The 21,070-nt window shown below is 40.1% G+C and overlaps 1 protein-coding gene across 2 annotated transcripts in view; it reads left to right on the top strand.

Annotated features, from left to right (window-relative positions):
• Window positions 1-15,352, top strand: part of COL21A1 (collagen type XXI alpha 1 chain) — a 133,328-nt gene extending 117,976 nt beyond the window's left edge. Inside the window, exons 22-29 of one of the 2 annotated variants that reach the window (XM_056108986.1) lie at window positions 2,682-2,717; window positions 5,398-5,442; window positions 9,122-9,154; window positions 9,862-10,008; window positions 10,098-10,152; window positions 10,636-10,836; window positions 12,755-12,832; window positions 15,044-15,352. In XM_056108986.1, the coding sequence (XP_055964961.1) occupies window positions 2,682-2,717; window positions 5,398-5,442; window positions 9,122-9,154; window positions 9,862-10,008; window positions 10,098-10,152; window positions 10,636-10,836; window positions 12,755-12,832; window positions 15,044-15,231 (783 nt within the window). In that variant the 3' untranslated portion in view covers window positions 15,232-15,352. The remainder of the gene's footprint in view (window positions 1-2,681; window positions 2,718-5,397; window positions 5,443-9,121; window positions 9,155-9,861; window positions 10,009-10,097; window positions 10,153-10,635; window positions 10,837-12,754; window positions 12,833-15,043) is intronic. The other variant, XM_056108987.1, reaches the window with a different exon arrangement.
• The last annotated feature ends 5,718 nt before the right edge of the window (window positions 15,353-21,070 follow it).

Genomic DNA, 21,070 nt, shown 5'->3' on the forward strand with positions numbered 1-21,070 from the left:
AATAGGAGATAAAATTCATTTATAGTCAGCGACTAACATGTGCTTTTCTTTTTTGAAAATAAAACCGATTATACTTTTCATGATGAACCAACCGAGACGTGTGGTTTGTGAAAAGTGCGTTCAATCCCAGACCAAAAGCCGTGGAATCTTTCATGTTCTTGCATGGATACTGACTCCTGCATATCCCAGTCTTTGGCAGGAGCATACGAACAGGAAAATATAAATGTAAAATTCATCCTATAAATTCAGGTGTTTTTTGAGTCAGTGCATCCAGGTGAGTAAAGATTTTTTTTAAACTACTTAAAGTCAGGCACACATGCCAAAATATATATACCAGCTAACAAAACTGGGGGAGGGACTGTCTAAGGATAAAAATGCAGCCCCAAGGTTTGACCTTCAGGTTCTATCTGAAACAATGCATTATATAGAATATGATTTAAAATTAAAGGAGTTAAAAATACAAATCAATATACTTATCTATAGATTTTCCTCACTATCCAAAAGTAGCAACATTCGTATTTAGTATAACTTGATGGGTTACTTGGGACCTATAAATACAATTACCACCAATTATATAGACCTTTTTTAGTGTTTCTAGACCGCAAAATATACCTATCAAATTATGTTAGATAGAAATGGTCTACATTTAAATGGTGGAAGAACTCCATAAGATGGTTTGGATGAAGTAAAACATAGCGCTTAAGTCCTCTCCATCATTTTTGTCTTCCCCACCCTCACTAATCCTTTTCCCCTTCCTTAATCAAGATACCCTTAGTTGTATCTGGATAAATATTTTTATTTGGAATCAGGAAGATATCTTGAACCACTACTACACATGCTTGGGATACAGGAACCAGGGTTCAATTCCTGGCTCTGAATGGCCCCATCAGCATCACTGCTTTCAATTTGTGAACAAAACATAGACTAGCCCTTGAAGTTCCCTGGAGGTAAAGGTAAAGGTAAAGGCCCTCCCGTTGATCGTCGATTTGCTCGAGCGGGCCCAGTAACGTCTCCATTGGAGACTTTGTTGTTACTGTGTCTGGCATATCGAATACGTCACGGGGAGCTTGCCAGGCTCTGCCGTGAGGGTGAGATACTCTCGGTAGCTTGCCGGGCTCTCCGAGAGGGGCGGAGGAATCGAACTTGGGTCGGCCATGTTGGCCGCTTGTAAGGCGAACGCCCTACCACTGTGCTATCGCTCCAGGCTGGAGCGATAGCACAGCGGGTAGGGCGTCTGCCTTGCACGCAGCCAACATGGCCGACCCGAGTTCGATTCCTCCGCCCCTCTCGGAGAGCCTGGCAAGCTACCGAGAGTATTCGATATGCCAGACACAGTAACAACAAAGCCTCCAATGGAGACGTTACTGGGCCTGCTCGAGCACATCGATGAAGTTCCCTGGAGGATGACTAAAATAATAATCCCCCTGCTCCCCCCCAAAAAAAATTATTATTTGATGGTTTAAGCCTGAATGCCTATTTATTTCAAAATACACATTTCAGGTTAGCAGTATATCTAACCTGAATCAATATCATCTAGCTCTTTAGTACCGAGCTAAGTTTTAGCTCGTACTGAAGCATAGACTAACTTTAGCATAGACTAACTTTTATGCTGCGAAGGATACAACTTTATACCTATATCCCTGGTGTTTCCATTTTTCTACCTTTTCTTTCTCCCAGAGTAGCCACTGTCCCCTGGTTTTCTCACAGCCAGGATGATCCAGATCCTTTCTGATTCCATGAGCAGTAGGTTATTGCTGGGACAGGGGCAACCCTCAGAGCAGGGACTGAGAACCCCTTCGTGAAGAGCATGTAAATTTATTGTGAATACGTTGGGATTTAAAGATTTTTTAAATTTTATAAAATTTTAGGCATCGTGATCTACAGTACCATTAAAGATAGAGCTTCATACATCGGTTCCAACATCACAGCATCAAAAGGAAGTTTTTTTTTTAAAAAACTTGCCATTGAATAAAAACAAAAGTTGTATGTCCTAAATATATTTGTAAATCAATAAAATATATTACTTTAAAGCTTATAAAGGAAAGGAAATATGTTCTTTGCTTTAAATATAAAACTTGACTCTGTACTGAAGAGCTAGATGAGAAGAAAAGTCATTGGGAAAACAGTTGAAAAAATTCAACTTTGGGCAAAGGTTTCCTTTCTTCAGCTGCACTTTCTCTAACGATGAGAATTTGGAATGAACTTCCTCTAAAGTCTCTTCTAGATAAGAAATTCTTAGAAACTTATCATTATGCAATATTAAATTTTTCTCAGAAGTTTATTTTTGAAGCATGTTTTCTAAAATATGATTTTAGCGTTGTTTTTGTTTCATTACTTCTTATAAATTTGTGTCTACTATTAATTATATATAAAAACTTGAGTTTAACTTTATGAAAATAATAAGTCATATTTAGTAGATTATCATCAATATAGAACAGTTTTAGTCTCCCTAGAACACCAGAAGTTATAGTTTGTAATGTGAAAGAACAAGGTGTTCACTTAAAATGTCATTTTTACAATGGTGGCTTATCTTTTCAAATGTCTTGGAATTGGCTTCTATATAGAAAGTATTATTTAATTTGAATGAAACTACAATATGTTCCTCAGCTTAAGATAAATACGTTTATTTTATGATACAAAACATTGATATACATGCTACATCTAAAAATAATTTTTTTCAGGGGGACAAAGGAAGTCAAGGTGAAAAGGGCATTCAGGTATGTTGCTGGCTTTTGAGTGTTGGCAATAGAAATTTGTTCTTTTTCTCTTACATTGTTTTTTCAGCTCTATTCCAGCTCCTATGTCTAACTGTTGAAACCCAACTTCCTGCTTTTGCTACTAAACTTCTCAGCAAGCACCAAATACAACTTTAAGGGTCTTTACTACTTTACTGCTGAAGAAAATTTGAAAATCAAATTATTTAACAAATTTTAAGAATGGGTCATATTCACACAGATATATATTTGTGTGTTTTATGCTTATGTCCCATGTGTACATATTAAAATTTCTACTTGAAATATTAGTTGGATGTCTCATATACCTCAGTACGTACAAAATAGAATTTGTCACATTTCCAATTAACCATGTCTACTGATAGATTCCTAGTCATGGTAACTGATACCACCATGGTAACTGATATTTCCAAGGGAGGAGGATGACTCCCATTTTGGAAGTCATCCTAAGAATGAACATTGCCCTCTTTTCTGTATCCAGTTTCACACCTAGGCATATCTTGAACTTGGCCCCTAACCCTGTCTCTGTCCAGGTCTCCCTTTTCCACATACCTCTACTTTTGTCCCTGTGCAAGAGATGGTGTAATTCAGCTAGACATCTGATTAGAAATTCTTTAGTGGTGTCACACACAAATTCCAGAATATCTATCATTTAACTTGTCTTCTTTTTTTAATTTTAATTTTTTTTTATTTTTAGCACAGCGGGTAGGGTGTTTGCCTTGCACATGGCCGACCTGGGTTCGATTCCTCCATCCCTCTCAGAGACCCTGGCAAACTAACGAGAGTATCCCTCCCGCAGAGCCTGGCAAGCTCCCCGTGACGTATTCGATATGCCAAACACAGTCACAACAAGTCTCACGATGGAGACGTTACTGGGCCCACTTGAGCAAAGCCATGAACGATGGGAGCACAGTGCTACAGTGCTAACTTGTCTCCTGACTTGACTATGGCTGTATCTCATTAGTCTCCTCTTGCCATTTTGCCCAGTAATATTTACTCTTGTCCCTCTGCTTTAGACAGAAGGAATTGCTTATTCCTGTCCTATAAATTCACTCCTGGTATATTATCCTATTGACTCTCTGAAGGCGACCTTACACTCATTCTTAGCAACTGCACTTCAGTTGAAATTTCCATTCTCTTCCTCATGACCCTTTTCATGTTCCAATAAAAAGCCCAGATGTTTGATTTTATGTTGTTTAAGCACAAACAACATAAAATCTATTCTGAATTGATTCTTCCCTACTATAGACTAACTTAAATTCTGTAATGATACCTTTATTTCAGTGACCCTGATTTACCGTCAATAGATGCCACTTAATAAGTTTGAGGCATTTACTTATGTAAAAGAAAAAATCACTATGCAAAAGTGATCTAAAATTTAACCACCACATTTTTATTACGGAGTCATTATTGTCCCACTCTACATTTTGTTCAACATAGTTTTTATTCAACATCAGGAAGAATAGCATTTGGGCATTTAGAAAAATATTTTCTATAGAATAGGTGTATAAAAATATTTATTAAATTGGCAAATTTATTTATAGCCTCACTGATTTTTCCTTAACCCAATTTGAAGAACTTCATGTTATTTTCGTTATATTTTTCTTCTTTTAAAAAATCCTTTTTAAGGTATATTCTTGTCCTTGGGGCCAGAGTGATAGTACACTGGGTAGGGCTTTTGCCCTGCACACAGCTGACACAGATTCCACTCTTGACATTCCATATGGGCCCCAGAACACCATCAAAAGTGACCCCTGAGCTCAAATCCAGGAGAAAGCCCTCGGGACCACCAGGTATGACCCAATATATATACATATATATGTATAAAGGTAAAGGTAAAGGCCCTCCCGTTGATCGTCGATTTGCTCGAGCGGGCCCAGTAACGTCTCCATTGGAGACTTTGTTGTTACTGTGTCTGGCATATCGAATACTCTCGGTAGCTTGCCGGGCTCTCCGAGAGGGGCGGAGGAATCGAAGTCAGGTCGGCTATGTTGGCCGCGTGTAAGGCGAACGCCCTACCCGCTGTGCTATATATATAACTTTATTGTATAAGATAAAACAATGTAAAATATATATTCTTGTCCTCCTGGGAAGAGTCAACATACTAAAATTATGTAATTTAAATTAATATAATGTACAGAGCCATTTAAATTTAAGATTACTTTCTTGCTGATAATATGGATTCTCTCTGCACACAAACTGTAAGATTAGATTCTTTTGATTCACTCTTTTTTTTCCTCAATAAACTACCTTCCCAATTAATCGTATAATTTCACATCTTTGCACCACTGCTTTTCTGATGTTCCCTTCGGACCTTAGAGAGTATATAGTTTGTTTTGTATATGTGATTGCATTGTATCACGATCACGATCAGGATCATCCTGTTGTTTGTCGATTGCCTCGAGCAGGCCCCAGTAACATCTCCTTCGTCCTAGCCCTGAGATTTTTTTTTAAAAAGTGCCATATTCAAGGGTCTTTCAGGGTTAGGAGAATGAGACCCATCATTGTTACTGGTATTTGGCATATTGGGTACGCCACGGGGAGTTTGCCAGACTCTGCCGTGTGGGCAGGCTACATTCGGTAGCCTGCCAGTTTGTCCAAAGTGGGAATGAGATAATAAGATGTCACATGATATGCAAGTAATAAAATTTGCTAAATTTTACAGGGTCAAAAGGGAGAAAATGGAAGACAAGGGAATCCAGGACAACAGGTACTCATTTTTCTTTCATAAAAAATGAGTGTGAAGGGTAAGTAAATGTAAAATATATTTTAAGTAGATGAGGGCAAAATACTACATGGTGGTGATAATAATGACTTGTTGTAATTGTTGTTGTATACTTTAATTTCCCTAACGATACTAATGGTGGCTGTGAAATTTGCTTTTCAGGTATTTTTTCTAACCAAATAAATGAAGGTTGACAATCTCAGCTTTACCTAGAAGTAGTTCTTGGCCCAAACAGCTGTATCATAGTAGTGTCTCTCTACTCAGCAGTTCTTAATTAACTTGATTTTCTTCTTTAAATTTGAGTAGATGAGGCCCTATAGAGTGGAGAAATAGACTTCATTTCCCTCAATTTGGGTAGTGATAGAGTCTTTTATGCTGGAGTCCTATAACAATGTGATTATAAGGGATTGTTGTAGAACATAATACTAGTAAAGACTGTTTTCCAGGGCTAGAGAAATAATACAGGTGAAAACATTCGTCTTGAATACAACCAACCCAGATTTGGTTTTGAGGCAACTCCGAGAAGGAGTTGTATAATATAAGGTATCACTGTCCTCCCGTTGTTCACTGATTTGCTCCAGCAGGCCCAGTAACGTCTCCATTGTGAGACTTGTTACTGTGTTTGGCATTTCGAATACATTACGGGTAGCTTGCCAGGCTTTGCCATGCGGGCAAGTTACTCTCAGTAGCTTGCCGGGCTCTTTGAGAGGGGCGGAGGAATCGAACCCAGGTCTGCCGGGTCAGCTGCATGCAAGGCAAACACCCTACCTGCTGTGCTATTGCTCCAGCCCATAATACAATTATTAGCACAGAGCCAGGAATAGCCTCTGAGTACCATTGGATGTGGCCCAACTTCCCTTACCTTCAATTGGGGAAAAAAAAATATTATTTTTGTTCTTTCTTAACTGAACTCCCCTCACTAAGTAATATTTCAGTGAGATTGCCCTGTATCGTATAATTTTCCATCAGAACCACACTGAACAGCAACAGGTAAACTAATGAAAGTAGTTTGTGCACACGCTGTGTGTTTGCCGATGCCCTCTTTGCAATTCAGTGTCGACATCTATTCTAACTATCTCTTGGTCTGTCCTGAAAGAGAATTACCTGAGGTGCCAGGGGTTGAACCTTGGTCAACGTCATGCAAGGCAAGTACTTTGCCTTACTATCTCACCAACCCCTAAAAAAGGTTTGAATTTTTCCTCTGATACTGGCTCAAGATTTAAGAATATGTTTCTTCACATAGTACACTTCCATTTCCTCAGAAACAAGCCTCAGTAGTTTAAGAATGGTCTCCTGTTAACACAGGAATATTGAATCTTTTTAGGAAAACTAAAATATTAGCGCTTTTATGCTCAGATTGCCTAGCTTTATCTCTTTTTTCCTTCCCTTTTAGCTAATCTGGATATTCTTGTTTCAGGAAACTGGAAGTAAATAACATCTCAAACTTTTATCATATGAAATTTTCTGAATTTCACATTGAATTGTAGAACAGCAGCTTTTCTTTTTAACATTGAAAACAGATGAGAAAGATAGTACAGGGTTAAGACGCTTGCCTTGCAGGCTGCCAACCCTGTTTCAATCCACTGCACCACGTATGGTCCCCTGAGCATCCCCAGGGACCACTTCTGAACACAAAACCAAAAATAAGCTCTGAGCACTACTGCCTGGTGTGACCCCAAATTCAAACTTCCCCATTCAAAGTAACCAAAAAAGTTGAATAATGAAAACTCTTCTGTGCATGTTAAGGTTATAATCTTTTTCTTGAACTGATGTTGGGTGATGTTAGAACCTGACTACACAATGGATTTAAAAATAGACTATTTGAATGTCTTGCCTAAAAGTTCTTACCATTTATAATACATATTATTGCCAGTTATTTCATTGTGAGTTAGCTCTGCACATTGGCTCTCCAGTTTTTATATTACTGGGGAGAATATGTTATCTATCATAGTGCTGCTCAAATCTCTGAATTTAAACAAAAAGTGATTGAAGCACAGGGTAATTAGGCTTTTTATCTATGAATCACTTTTAATGATATGTTTGTTTTAACTTCTTTTTCACAGTAGTAAACCAAAATTTTAATAAGAAACATAGTTTACAAGAATAGAATGACCATTTTAATTACAGGATAAATAAATAAGGATAGTTTATCCTAATTGACTTGAAAGTTGAATTTTCTCTTAAAATAGTAGATTTTAAGGGCTGGAGCAACAGCTCAGTGGGTAGGGCATTTGTCTTGCACACAGCTGACCTGGGTTCGATTCCCAACATCCCATATGTTCCCCTGAGCACCACCAGAAGTGATTCCTGAGTGCAGAGCCAGAAGTAACTTCTGAGCATTGCCAGGTGTGACCCATAAAAGCAAAAAAAGGAAAAGGTAGATTTTTTAAATTAATTTTTAATTAGTGAAACACCATGAGGTACAGTTGTAGACTTACAGCCTTTCGTGCTTGGGTTTCAGTTATACACTGATCAAGTACCCATCCCTCCACCAGTGCCCATTCTTCAACACCACTGATCCCAGTAGCCCTCCCACCCCCACACCCCATCTCCTCCACCCCACCCCACCTCTGTGGCAGGGCATTCCCTTTTGCTCTCTCTTTCCTTTAGGGTGTTGTAGTTTGCAATAGAGATATTGAGTGGCCATCATGTTCTGTCTATAGTCTACTTTCAGCACGCATCTTGCATCCCAAGCGAATCCTCCAAACATCCTTTACTTGGTGTTCCCTTCTCTATCTGAGCTGCCTTTTTCCCCCAGCAAGGGCTGCCGGCTTCTAAGCCCTGGAACAGACCTCCTGGTACTTATCTCAACTCTTCTAGGGTGAAAAAAATACTAGATTTTAAATTCAGAACAGAATTTATGTGGAATTCAGGTAGAATCCCAGTTTAACCTACATATTTGATCTATAATATATAAAATATATATTTTAAGTGTATATATAATAATAAAACACTAATGTAAATTGATTTTGTCTTGTTTGTGCTCAGGGCTTATTCATAGCTTTGAGCTCCTGGCGGGACTCAGGGGACCATATCGGGTGGAAAGGATTGAACCTAGGTCAGCCACATGCCCTACTTGCTGCACGATTGCTCCGGACTCTGAAAATTTTTTAAAAATTTTTAAATAATTTTAAAAATTGTATTATTGGGTCTGGAGCGATAGCACAGCGGGGAGGGCATTTGCCTTGCACGCAGCTGACCTGGGTTCGATCCCCAGCATCCCGTATGGTCCCCTGTGTATTGCCAGGAGTGATTCCTGAGTGCAGAGCCAGGAGGAACCCTTGTGCATCGCCGGGTGTGACCCAAAAAGAAAATAAATAAATAAATAAATAAATTTTTTAAAAAGTTGTATTCAGTTATTGTCATTAGTCACTAGCCTCCTTTTCTCTTGTTATGAGGATTGCTCCGTGATTTGGGGGTAGGAGATTGCAGTGATGTGGGAGGTAGCTTGGAATAGCAAAGCACACTTGAGACACATCAAAGAGCCTTAAAGAGGCAGAAAAGAGGCTATTGCATATGAAATTCTGTGGATGCTGTTCTCAATATTTTCCAAAGGAGAATAAAATTTGATTAACCATGTGGCAAACGGGTCATCCCACCTTACTAATACAGTACCTTGCACAGAAAAAATAATAGAAAATTATTTTTTCTATTCATTTTCAAGGGAGTTCAAGGCCATCGTGGCGAAAAAGGAGAGGTATGTTTCATCTTGTATTACACAATTCAGTTTTTATTGGTTAATGACATCTACATTGACATCATTTTGCCACATACTGGCATCGGGATCAGAAAATGACTATCATGTCCTGTTAAATATGGATTTTCCAAAAATGGAGATTCGTGGTATTACATGTAACATATTAAGCATTTGTAATTATTTTATTCATTTTTTTCTGTTTGAGAGCTTAGTTTTCCTTGCATATTTGTCATTGAATATTATGCTTCTAATTTTTTCTCTCTTGGAGAGCCCAGCAAGCTACCGAGAGTATCTTGCCCACACGGCAGAGCCTGGCAAGCTACCCGTGACGTATTCGATATGCCAGTCGCAGTAACAACAAGTCTTACGATGGAGACGTTATCAGGCCTGCTCGAGCAAATCAATGAACAATGGGAGGACCGTGACCGTGACCGTGATTTTTGTCTAACATAAATTCCTTAGTAACAGGATTGAGCCAAGTTCTTTTAGCATGGTCCATACTGCCTGCACAGTATACTTAGAGGGTTGGATGGATGGGCAGATGGATGAAGAGACAATAGTATAATGAGATACGTAATGTCCAATAAGTAGCGATTATTTCCTAACAATCTCCTATAAAGTTTAAATACATCTATACATAATCTTAACTCATGAAATGTTTAACTAGACCTTCTAATGCATTTCCCTTTTTGTTTTTATTTTTAAAGAGAGGTGAAAAGGGAGAACCAGGGATCAGAGGAGCCACTGGAACAAAAGGAGAAACTGGGGTGAATGGACCCCTGGGGCCTGCAGGCCCCCAGGGGCATCCAGGGGCAACCGGGCCTCGGGGACCCCCAGGATTAAATGGAAAACCCGTATGTAATGCGCTTCTTTTAAAGTTTCCGTTTTTATTGTTTTTTTAACTTGGTATTGATATGCTATAACCCTTCATAATTTGATGCAGGCAAGGGAATTTTCAGAACAGTTTATTCGACAAGTTTGTGCAGATGTAATAAGAGGTAAGTATCATGCATAGTTTTAAATAACATTTTTCACATAAGAAAAGTAATACATATTTTTGGATAGAATTGTGAAAGATGTAAGAAAATATAAAGAACATTAGTGAAGATGTTTTATGGGCATTTTTGAAAAATATTAATATTCTTATAAAGTATCTTTATGAAATGAAAATTATGTGGTAACTTTTCATAGAGCAATTTATTATGTTATCATTTAATTCTGTATAAAATAATTATCATTACTCATTTCTTAAATATGGTAGTTAGTAATTTCAAGGCTTTTCTTTTGGTGAGCATTTTGTTTCCTTTTATTTAAGCAATTTCGACAATTAAAATGATTGCAAACCATTATTCATCTCCGTAGTTTAATTTATAGACATGAAATTATTAGCCTCAAAATATCCAGAAATTTCTTTCAATGATCCAGTTAACTCCCACTCGCTATTTAAATGTAAGGGGTGTGATGATTTTTTTGTCTTTCAGCCCAGCTACCAATCTTACTTCAGAGTGGAAGAATCCAAAGTTGTGACCGCTGCCAGCCCCAGCGTGGTTCCCCAGGTATTCCTGGACCGCCTGGGCCCATAGGTCCTGAAGGGCCTCGGGGACTCCCAGGCTTGCCAGGTGGAGATGGTGTTCCCGGATTGATGGGTGCTCCAGGGCGCCCAGGGCCCAGAGGACTAAAAGGTACTTAACCTGTGTACATAAGCAAATGAACAGCAATAATAAAGCATTTTTTAATTGTATTTACATTCTAAATTCATTTAATAGGCGAGTTCATCTATATTTTAATGATGACAGCAATAAAAAATGCCTTTTACAAATCCTTATGTCAACTCAGTTCAAAAACAATTATTATGTTTTCCTGAAGTACAATAAATAAAGATCCTGGAGACAGAGACAGAGAGGGGCCTAAGCTATGAGACATCTGAAGCTGGTAAATGAGAAAATGTTGACAATGCACTTAAGGGCTCTATGAATCTAATAAGTTGCTTAGAATTAAAATCTCAGACCTGTATTTTGACTCTGACAACTCTGTTTCCATATTCAAAAAAAAATTTTTTTTTATTAGTGAGACATCATGAGGTAAAGTTGCAGACTTACAAATTTTTGTGTTTGGGTTTCGATTATACAATGATCAAACACCCATCCCTCCACCAGTGCCCATTTCCCACCACCACGGATCCCAGTATCCCTCCCACCCCTCATCCCCCCCATCCCACCCTGCCTCTGTGGCAGGGCATTCCCTTTTGTTCTCTCTCTCTTATTCGGTGTTGTGGTTATATTCAAAAATTTCTAAAGAAAAATTATTTTTAAGACTCTATCCTAGTATCACATAACTTCTCTTTGTCTTTGAATATTTATATGATATAATGGTTGAAAGTACTTCCCTTTTATTTAATAACTATTTGATCAATTTATATATTTCATCAAAGTAATGAACAGTTATGGTCAACAGAAAAGCTGAAAACCACCACAAGTCATGTTCTTTTCTTAGTACTCAATCTCCATCAAATCATTTTGGAAATGTAAAAGAAATTCATTTTAAATTTTAGAAATTATTCTTCAAAACTTATTTTGCATTAGTAATAATGATTAGCCAGGGACTGGAGCAATAGCACAGCAGGTAAGGCGTTTGCCTTGCATGCGGCCAACCCGAGTTCGATTCCCAGCATCCCATATGGTCCCCCGAGCACCGCCAGGGGTGATTCCTGAGTGCAGAGCCAAGAGTAACCCCTGTGCATCGCCAGGTGTGACCTCACCCCCCAAAAAAATAACGATTAGCCAGCAAGCTATTTTTTTCATTATTTATTTTTAGGTTGGAGGTAAAATACAGAGGGCAAGGTACCTGCAGGGCATACTGCTGACCTGGTTCCATCCTGGGCACTGCATAGAGTCCCCAGCACTGTCAAGAGTGATCCCTGTGATAGACACAGAAAGGTTGCATTCATCTGGGTAACATAAAGAAACAAAATAGGAGACTAACACCCAAGAGTGGCCAAGATTAGTACCAGAAATTTTGCTTCATGGCTTGGAGGCCAGCCACACATGCTAGGGGAAAAGGGAGCTCAGATAGAGAAGGGAGCACCAAATAAAGGGTGTTGGGAGGATCCTCCCAGGATGGGAGAAGCATGCTGAAAGTGGACTATAGACCGAACATGATTGCCACTCAATGCCTCTCTTGCAAAACACAGTACCCAAAAGAAGAGAGAGAGAACAGGGGGGAATGCCCTGCCACAGAGGCAGAGTTGGATGTGGGGGGGGGGGGACGGGCAGGGGAGGGATACTGGGACCCGTGGTGGTGGAAAATGGGCACTGGTGAAGGGATGGGTACTTGGTATAACTGAAACCCAAGCACAAAAATGTGTAAGTTTACAACTGTACCTCATGGTGTCTCACTAATAAAAATTAAATAAATAAATAAATAAAAAGAGTGATCCCTGAGCACAGAGATAGGAGTAAGCTCCAAGCACCACGGAGTGTGGCCAAAAAACAAAAAAAAAATTTATTTATTTTGATATGTGTATTAATATTGCATAAGAATCTATCGAGGCAGTCATTGTACAGAAAATATACGCTCACTCCCATATTTGATACTTTTCAGGCCTACCAGGAAGAAATGGGGCAAAGGGGAACCAAGGGTTTGGGTACCCTGGAGAACAAGGTCCTCCTGGCCCACCAGGTAAGACTGAGTATATGCTCGTAGGTGCTGGACAGATTTTACTTTAAGATATTCACTCTGCCACTGAGGATGATGGGGTGGTGGGGAGGTTTATTGATTGAGAGGGGAAACACACGTGGAGGGTGTAGTTTTGGAACACAATGTACGAAACACTATCATTACATTATAATTAATAATTTGCTTAACATTAAAAATAGCACAAAGCAAACAAAAACAAACACTGTCCTCCCATCGTTCATCGATTTGCTCGAACGGGCCCAGTAACGTCTCCATTGTGAGACTTGTTGTTTCTGTGTTTGGCATATCGAATACGTCACGGGGAGCTTACCAGGCTTTGCCATACAGGTGAGATACTCTCAGTAGCTTTGCCGGGCTCTCCAAGAGGGGCAGAAGAATCGAACCCAGCTCGGCCAGGCTGGCAGCACACAAGACAAATGCCCTACCGCTGTGCTATCACTCCAGCCCAATTAAAAATGGCATTAAGTAAAAGTTAAGAAAAAGAGAAATTTATCATTGTGGGCCCGAGAATTAGTTTAGAGGTAAAGGAACCTGCCATGTGTGTGGCTGCAGACATGACAATGGTTTAAAGCCTGGCATCACATGTGGCCCCTTGAATATTGCCAAGTGTACTGCCCAACTGTAAAGCCATGAGCATTGCTAGGAGGGGCCCAAATGGGAATAAAAATAATAAAATTTGGAGTGATAGCACAGCGGGTAGGGCATTTGTCTTGCACGATGCTGACCTGGGTTCGATTCCTCCATCCCTCTCGAAGAGCCCGGCAAGCTACCAAGAGTGTCGTGCCTGCACGGCAGAGCCTGGCAAGCACTCCGTGGCATATTTGATACGCCAAAAACAGTAACAGCACGTCTCACAATGGAGACGTTACTGGTGCCTGCTCGAGCAAATCGATGAACAACAGGACGACAGTGCTACAGTGCTACTATAAATCTCTGTCAAGGACTAAAGAGATAGTATGTGTGTTAAGCTGTGCAGCTGACCCCAGTTTGATCCTTGAGACAATATGATCTCCCCAACACCCCTGGAGTGACCGCTCCCTCTCCCTCTCTCTCTCTCTCTCTCTCTCTCTCCCCTCTCACTTCCTCCCTCCCTCTCCTCTTCTCCCTCTTTCACTCTCTCTTTCTTTCTTTCTTTCTTTCTTTCTTTCTTTCTTTCTTTCTTTCTTTCTTTCTTTCCCTCTTTCCCTCTTTCTCTCTTTCTCTCTCTCTCTCTCTCTTTCTTTCTTTCTTTCTTTCTTTCTTTCTTTCTTTCTTTCTTTCTTTCTCTCTTTCTCTCTTTCCCTCTTTCCCTCTTTCTCTCTTTTCTCTCTTTCTCTCTTTCTCTCTCTTTCTCTCTTTCTCTCTTTCTCTCTCTCTCTCTCTCTCTCTCTCTCTCTTTCTCTCTTTCTCTCTTTCTCTCTTTCTCTCTTTCTCTCTTTCTCTCTTTCTCTCTTTCTTTCTTTCTTTCTTTCTTTCTTTCTTTCTCTTTCTCTCTCCAGAGGACCATCAGGAGTAACTTCTGAGCACAGTCAAGAGTAACCCCTGAGCACTGCCACATAAAAAAAAAATTTACTCAGTTTGGTCCATTTAGAAAAGGACCAAACTATTAGTTTCTGGTGCCTCACTGAGGAAACCTGGCGTGGTTCTCCCCACAAAAAAAAAAAAAAAAAGTTTAATTTTTTTTTAATGAAAATTACTCATTACTCAGGCTACAGTGGGTAGGGCATTTGCACTACATGCAGTCAGGCCAGGTTTGATCCCGGGCACTCATCATGTTCCTGTAAGTGTTGCCAAGATTGATCCCTGAGTGCAGAGCCAGGAGTGAGCAAAGAATCACTGAGCACTTTTGGATGGTTCTTTATATCATAATACCTCCCCTTGAGGCCAGAGAGATGACTCAGCAGACTGGAGCACATGATTTGGATGCAGCTGGTCCAGGATTGATCCCTGACACTGTGTGGTTCTCCAGGCATCACCAGAAGAAATCACCAACTATTGAACCAGCTGTTAGCCCTGAGTGAGCCACATGTGACCTAAACACCCCTAAACTCTCCCCAATGAAAACAAAAAACAATTTGTTCTTTTTTCTGAATGTTGCAATACATAAAATATTTGAATGGGTTTTTTTTTCCAGTTTAAATTTACAATAGCATCAGCTCTATGTCATCAAAAACCAAACTCCTTCACTTACATGTTTCTAATGTCTCCTCCTAGGTCCAGAGGGTCCTCCTGGGATAAGCAAAGAAGGTCCCCCAGGAGACCCAGGTCTCCCTGGCAAAGAAGGAGACCATGGAAAGCCTGGGATCCAGGGGCAGCCGGGGCCCCCTGGCATCTGTGATCCATCACTGTGCTTCAGTGTAATGGTTGGGAGAGACCCATTTAGAAAAGGACCAAACTATTAGTTTCTGGTGCCTCGTTGCGCAAACCTGGCGTGGTGCTTTTCTTTTGTGGTCTTTTGCATCTCAGGAAGAAAACGAACAGTAATTCCTTTAACAGAAACTAAAGTACCTCGGTGTTTTATTATTTTTTCCTCAAGGAAAACTAAATAAAAGGTCACATATACTGATATTTTAGGACTCTTCAGTCATTTTAGAGCCTTTAGGTTAGTTGCACTAAAATTCAAGGGTATCTTGGAAGTTCATGTGTTTATATCGAAGCTGAATAGAAAGAAATTACCATTGCCTTGTTAGCCAGTCAATTTTAGTCACTGTGAAAATTTTCACATTCATCCTCCATGATGAACAGAGTATTTGACTTCAATTTCATGTCTGTGTGAATTGTGTGTTTCATATCTAACTGCCCATGTTTCTGCGTGAGCTCAAATATGTGTCTGGTCATTGGAAATAAGATCAAGGCTAATTGATAGCTTGGTCTGGTAACAGTCCGTATTGAAGAGGGTCAGTGGAATTTGGATGTTCAATGTTTTGAATATCAACTCAGAATAAGATTACTTTGCTCCTTATTTCCTTTGAAAAATCACATATTTGATTAATGTTTATGACAGGATAGGATACTGATTACATAGGGAATGGTCAAAATTATGTAATATTTAAAGGCTGTAGTAAAAATTGTTACATTGTAACTGGTTAGTACATTTGAGGAAAATTCAAGTTTAGAAATAAGAGAGGTTTTTTCCTTCATAGTTGCTGAGCAATTGGAATGTTTGTAACATGCCTTTTTTTTTCATTTCACTTATTATATGTGTACATTCATATATGTTAACTTTCCTTGTAGCAAATCTAATTGGAATACTCTGTTGGAAAGTAAAGGTAACTCCACTTCATGTCCTAATATGTCCTGATGATTTTAGCAGTTTTTAAAATATTCCAATCACTGTGTACTGTACTTCATGCTTTGGAAGGAATATGATTTGAGAAATTTCGTGCTTATCATGCTCAAATTTTGTTACATGCTTGTTATTGAAAGTACAATAAAGTTTGTACAGGCCTGGTTGCATTGTCTTATATTTAATTCAATGATGAGAGCAATACCCATTTCATTCAATGGGTAGCGTTTATTGAATTTACTCTATCCTTCATTTCTTTATTTGTTTTGGAACCAGACCCAGTAAGTTCAGGGCTTACTCCTGGCTTTGTGCTCAGGTTCACTCTTGATGGAGCCCAGGGACCCTACACGAGACCTGGAATTGAACCCCAGTTGGTTATATGCGTGGCAAGCACCTTTTCCATTGTACTATCTCTCTGGCCCTATCCTGTTCTTAAATAGCTAGTTTTTCTGTAATAGGAAATTAGAAATTCAGTAGTAATTTGCTCCCTGCAATTACAGTTGGTCAGTGTCGAGCTTTATTTAGACTTTCTGTCATTCTGAGGGCTTTGGAGAACACTAAAGTACAGGACTTTTAATGGCTGGATTAGTATAAGGCCTGTTTTAAAGTTCTATTTGCAGTCAAATCCCTGGGACCTGCTCAGCCCAGTCCTCCTACTACTCCTGTGGCATTGCAGTCACTTTTATTTTCCTTTTTTTTTTTTTTATTAGTAAAACACCATGAGGTACAGTTATAGACTTACAAATTTTTGTGCTTGGGTTTCAGTTATACAATGATCAAGTACCCATCCCTCCACCAGCGCCCATCCTCCACCAAGACGGGTCCCAGCATCCCTCCCACCCCCACCCCCCCCGTTCCCCCCATCCCACCCTGCCTCTGTGGCAAGGCATTCCCCTCTGTTCTCTCTCTCCTTTTGGGTGCTGTGGTTTGCAAAAGAGGCGATGGGTGGCAATCATGTTTGATCTATAGTCTACTTTCAGCATGCTTCTCCCATCCTGGGAGAATCCTCCCAACACCCTTTATTTGGTGCTCTCTTCTCTATCTGAGTTGTCTTTTCCCCTAGCAAATGTGGCTGGCCTTCAACCCTTGTACAGGAGAATAGGGCAGTCGATATCATTTCATTTGACCAATGTTGACCATTCAATGCCAAGTATTATGCAAGGGGTCCCACAGCAATACAGTTCTGAGGGTATCTATTTAATGAAGACAGGGAAATAGACAGGTGATTCTAATACGTTAATTCAAAAAAGAAGAAGTCTACAGAAGTATCTAAAGTGATGCTGCCAATTAAATTGTCTCCCTCCCAAATTCATAAGTCAAAACTTAAACAGCTCTGTGACTGTATTTAAAGAGAGGACATTTATGGGGTTGGAATGATAGCACAGCGGGTAGGGCATTTGCCTTTCACACGGCCTACCTAGGTTCAAATCCCATATGGTCCTCTGAGCACTGCCAGGAGTAATTACTGAGTGCAGAGCCAGGAATAACCCCTTTGCATCATTGGGTGTGACCCAAAAAGCAGAAAAATAAAAATAAAAAAAATAAAGAGGACACTTAGAAAATAATTAAGGTTACATAAGATCCTAAGTTATGGGCTATGGAATGAAATTATTTTTGAGGCCTTCAAGGAAGAGAGATGCTTCCACAAGTACTCAGAAGAAAAAAAAAAAAACATGTGACAGTAATAAGGCAACTATCTATAAATGTGCAAATAAAAAAAAAAACACTAACAAAAACATACCTTGAACTTGATTCCCAGCCTCTAAAACTGTGAGAAAATAAATTTCTGTCGTTTAAACCCACCCAGCCTAGGATACTTTGTTCTGACAGACCAAACCGAATAAAACAGAAAACTTCCCTTGAAACAAGTATTTCAGCAGATTTGAAACATTTGCAAAGATATTGACTTAACTCATCTATAAATGACATACCTGCATAACTAAGTCAGATCAAGATAATGGAAACAATTGGGCCATTAGTGAAAATATGAAAATATGGAAGGTAAGTAGACAAAAAAACTTAGGAGGGCAGAACAGCCGTATAAAGGGGCACCTCGGGCCAGCCCCTCAACCTCACCCATTTTGCTTCTCGGAGAGCTTGGCTCTAGGACCCTGCCCACAGTTCCGGAACCAAGTAGCCTAGCCTGGCGCTGTGTTCCCTGGACCTGTGTGATCCCCACCAGGCCCCAAGAGAGTACCAAACAATGACCCTGATGCAGAACCCACCATCTCACCCAAGTACGTTCTTCCTTCATATTCCGTGGGGATCACATTTTTGAACTCTGGCACTGAACTGGAGTCCACTGCAAAGCAAACACCCAGGGCTGAAGCCATAGCACAGTGGGTAGGGTGTTTGCCTTGCACGCGGCCAACTGGGGTCGATTCCCAGAATCCCATATAGTCCCCCGAGCACCGCCAGGAGTAATTCCTGAGTGCATGAGCCAGGAGTAACCCCTGTGTATAGCCAAGTGTGACCCAAAAAGCGGAAAAAAAAGAAAAGCAAACACTCTGCCAGCTAAACGACCTCTGACCCTATGTGCTGATTTTTAAGAAAGAATAAGTGAATAATGCTGAAAGTAGACTCTAGACCGAACATGATTGCCACTCAATGCCTCTTTTGCAAACCACAACACCGAAAAGGAGAGAGAGAATAAAAGGGAATGCCCTGCCACAGTAGCAGGGTGGGATGGGGAGGATGGGGGGTGGGAGGAATACTGGGACCCATGGTGGTGGAAAATGGGCACTGGTGGAGGGATGGGTGTTTGATCATTGTATAATTGAAACCCAAGCACAAAAATTTGTTAAGTCTACAACTGTACCTCATGGTGTTTCACTAATAAAAATTTTTAAAAAAAGGTAAAGGTAAAAGGTAAAGGCCCTCCCGTTGATCGTTGATTTGCTCGAGCGGGCCCAGTAACGTCTCCATTGGAGACTTTGTTGTTACTGTGTTTGGCATATCGAATACTCTTGGTAGCTTGCCGAGCTCTCCGAGAGGGGCAGAGGAATCGAACTCGGGTCGGCCATGTTGGCTGCTTGTAAGGCGAACGCCCTACCCGCTGTGCTATATTTTTTTCTTCAAATACAGTCTATATCAGAAGGTGTATTCACAAATTGTTACATACAAGGCTCTTGTGTTCTAGCAATACTATGACTTCTGTAGTGAAACTGTCAATGTCATTTTCTAGCTGTCAATGTATCTCCTCAGAAAAGCTATTTACTTCTTTTTTTTATTATTTTGTGTTATATTTTTAGTTGAATCTCCATGAGATACAGAGTTACAAAGCTGATTATGTCCGGGTTTCAGTCTAACAATGTTCCAACACCCATCCCTCCACCAGTGTACATTGGAGTCCACATTTCTCCTATGTTCAATAGGGACTATTCCTAGCCTTTACCCCATAGTGTTAGAAGGATTAACTGAGAGAAAACAAAGTAATTGATGTTATAAAGTCCAATAGGTTACCAGAACATCAGATAATATGTGGAGCTCACCAGTGTAAGATGAAATATTAATTTTTTCCAGTGGGCCAGAAAGTACATAAATTAAGGTCTAGGCCTATGTGCAGCCAATTATGGTTAGCTCCCTGGAATCACATGATCTGCAGAGAATTTCAGCCGGCCCTGGAGACCCCTGAACACGCCACCGGGCATGGGGGAGCTTGAACAACACCACCACATCCTTAGACCTTCAAACTGGGTCTCTGAAATGTCTCGGTAAGGGACTCTGGGCTTCCTCAGCACCTCTTATCCTCACCCCTAATTTTTTTCCCAAAGATTTTGCGTCTAACCAGTACTAAGAAAATTAATCTGATTCACTGTTATTCAGAATAAAGCTCTCAGACTTATCAGTAAAAATCATTTTCATGAGGACCAGAACAATAGTACAGCTAATAGGGCTTTTGCCTTACAAGTGGCTGACCCAGGTTCATTCCATCCTCTGTATCCTATATGGGGGTCCCCCAAGCACTGTCAGGAGTAACTCTTGAGTGCAGAGCAAGGAGACTCGCTGAGTGTGACACAAATAGCATAATAATAATAGTAATCACAATCACGATCATCCTGTTGTTCGTCGATTGCCTCGAGAAGGCCCCAGTAACGTCTATTCGTCCTAGCCCTGAGATTTTAAAAAAATGCCATATTCAAGGCTCTTTCAGGATTAGGAGAATGAGACCCATCATTGTTACTGGTATTTGGCATATTGGGTATGCCACGGGGAGTTTGCCAGACTCTGTCGTGTGGGCAGGTAATATTTGGTAACCTGCCAGGTTGTCCAAAGTAAGAATGAGATAATAAGATGTTGCAAGGCCTCGAATGCGGCCGCACGCTTCCAGGAGCTGGGTTTTATAGTCTCTGGGTCTTGGCCATTTATGGGATTACAAGGCTTTTGGGGTCAGATGGTGGGTGTGATCCCTGCCTACTGGAAGACGGACGATCTGGGTTTAGCTAATAATATAATAATAATAATAATAATAATAATAAATTCTCATGGGCTGATCAGTGGTAGAGCACATGCCTAATGTCATATACTCATAAGTACCTGAGTTTAATTCCCACATATGCCACCACGAGTATCTCCAGGTTGTGACTTAAGTGACCCCAGAACACTACTGGTTGTGGCCCATCTTAAAAAGAAAAAAATCCTCAGTAGAGGGTGACAGTGTCAGATTTTGATCATCGTGGCCTAAAAATATAAAGTGGGAACTATTTAATAGGAAAAAATTGATAAGCCCATAAGAGTGCTTATAACTTGTATTTATTTTATTTCTTTTTTTTTTCTAATTTAGTTTTTGTCCTGGAGACTATTCCCAGTGGTGTTCAGGGCTTACTTCTGAGTCAGGGAACCACCTATAGCATTGGGGACTGAATCCCTGCTAGGAAAGTACCCTACCCACTGTCCTATCTTTCCAGTCCTGTATTAACTTTATTAGTTAATTTATTAGTAAATTAGTTAATAAA

The sequence above is a fragment of the Sorex fumeus genome, unplaced genomic scaffold, assembly GCF_029834395.1.
Source record: "Sorex fumeus unplaced genomic scaffold, SorFum_2.1 ptg000241l, whole genome shotgun sequence".
NCBI classification, from domain to species: domain Eukaryota; kingdom Metazoa; phylum Chordata; class Mammalia; order Eulipotyphla; family Soricidae; genus Sorex; species Sorex fumeus.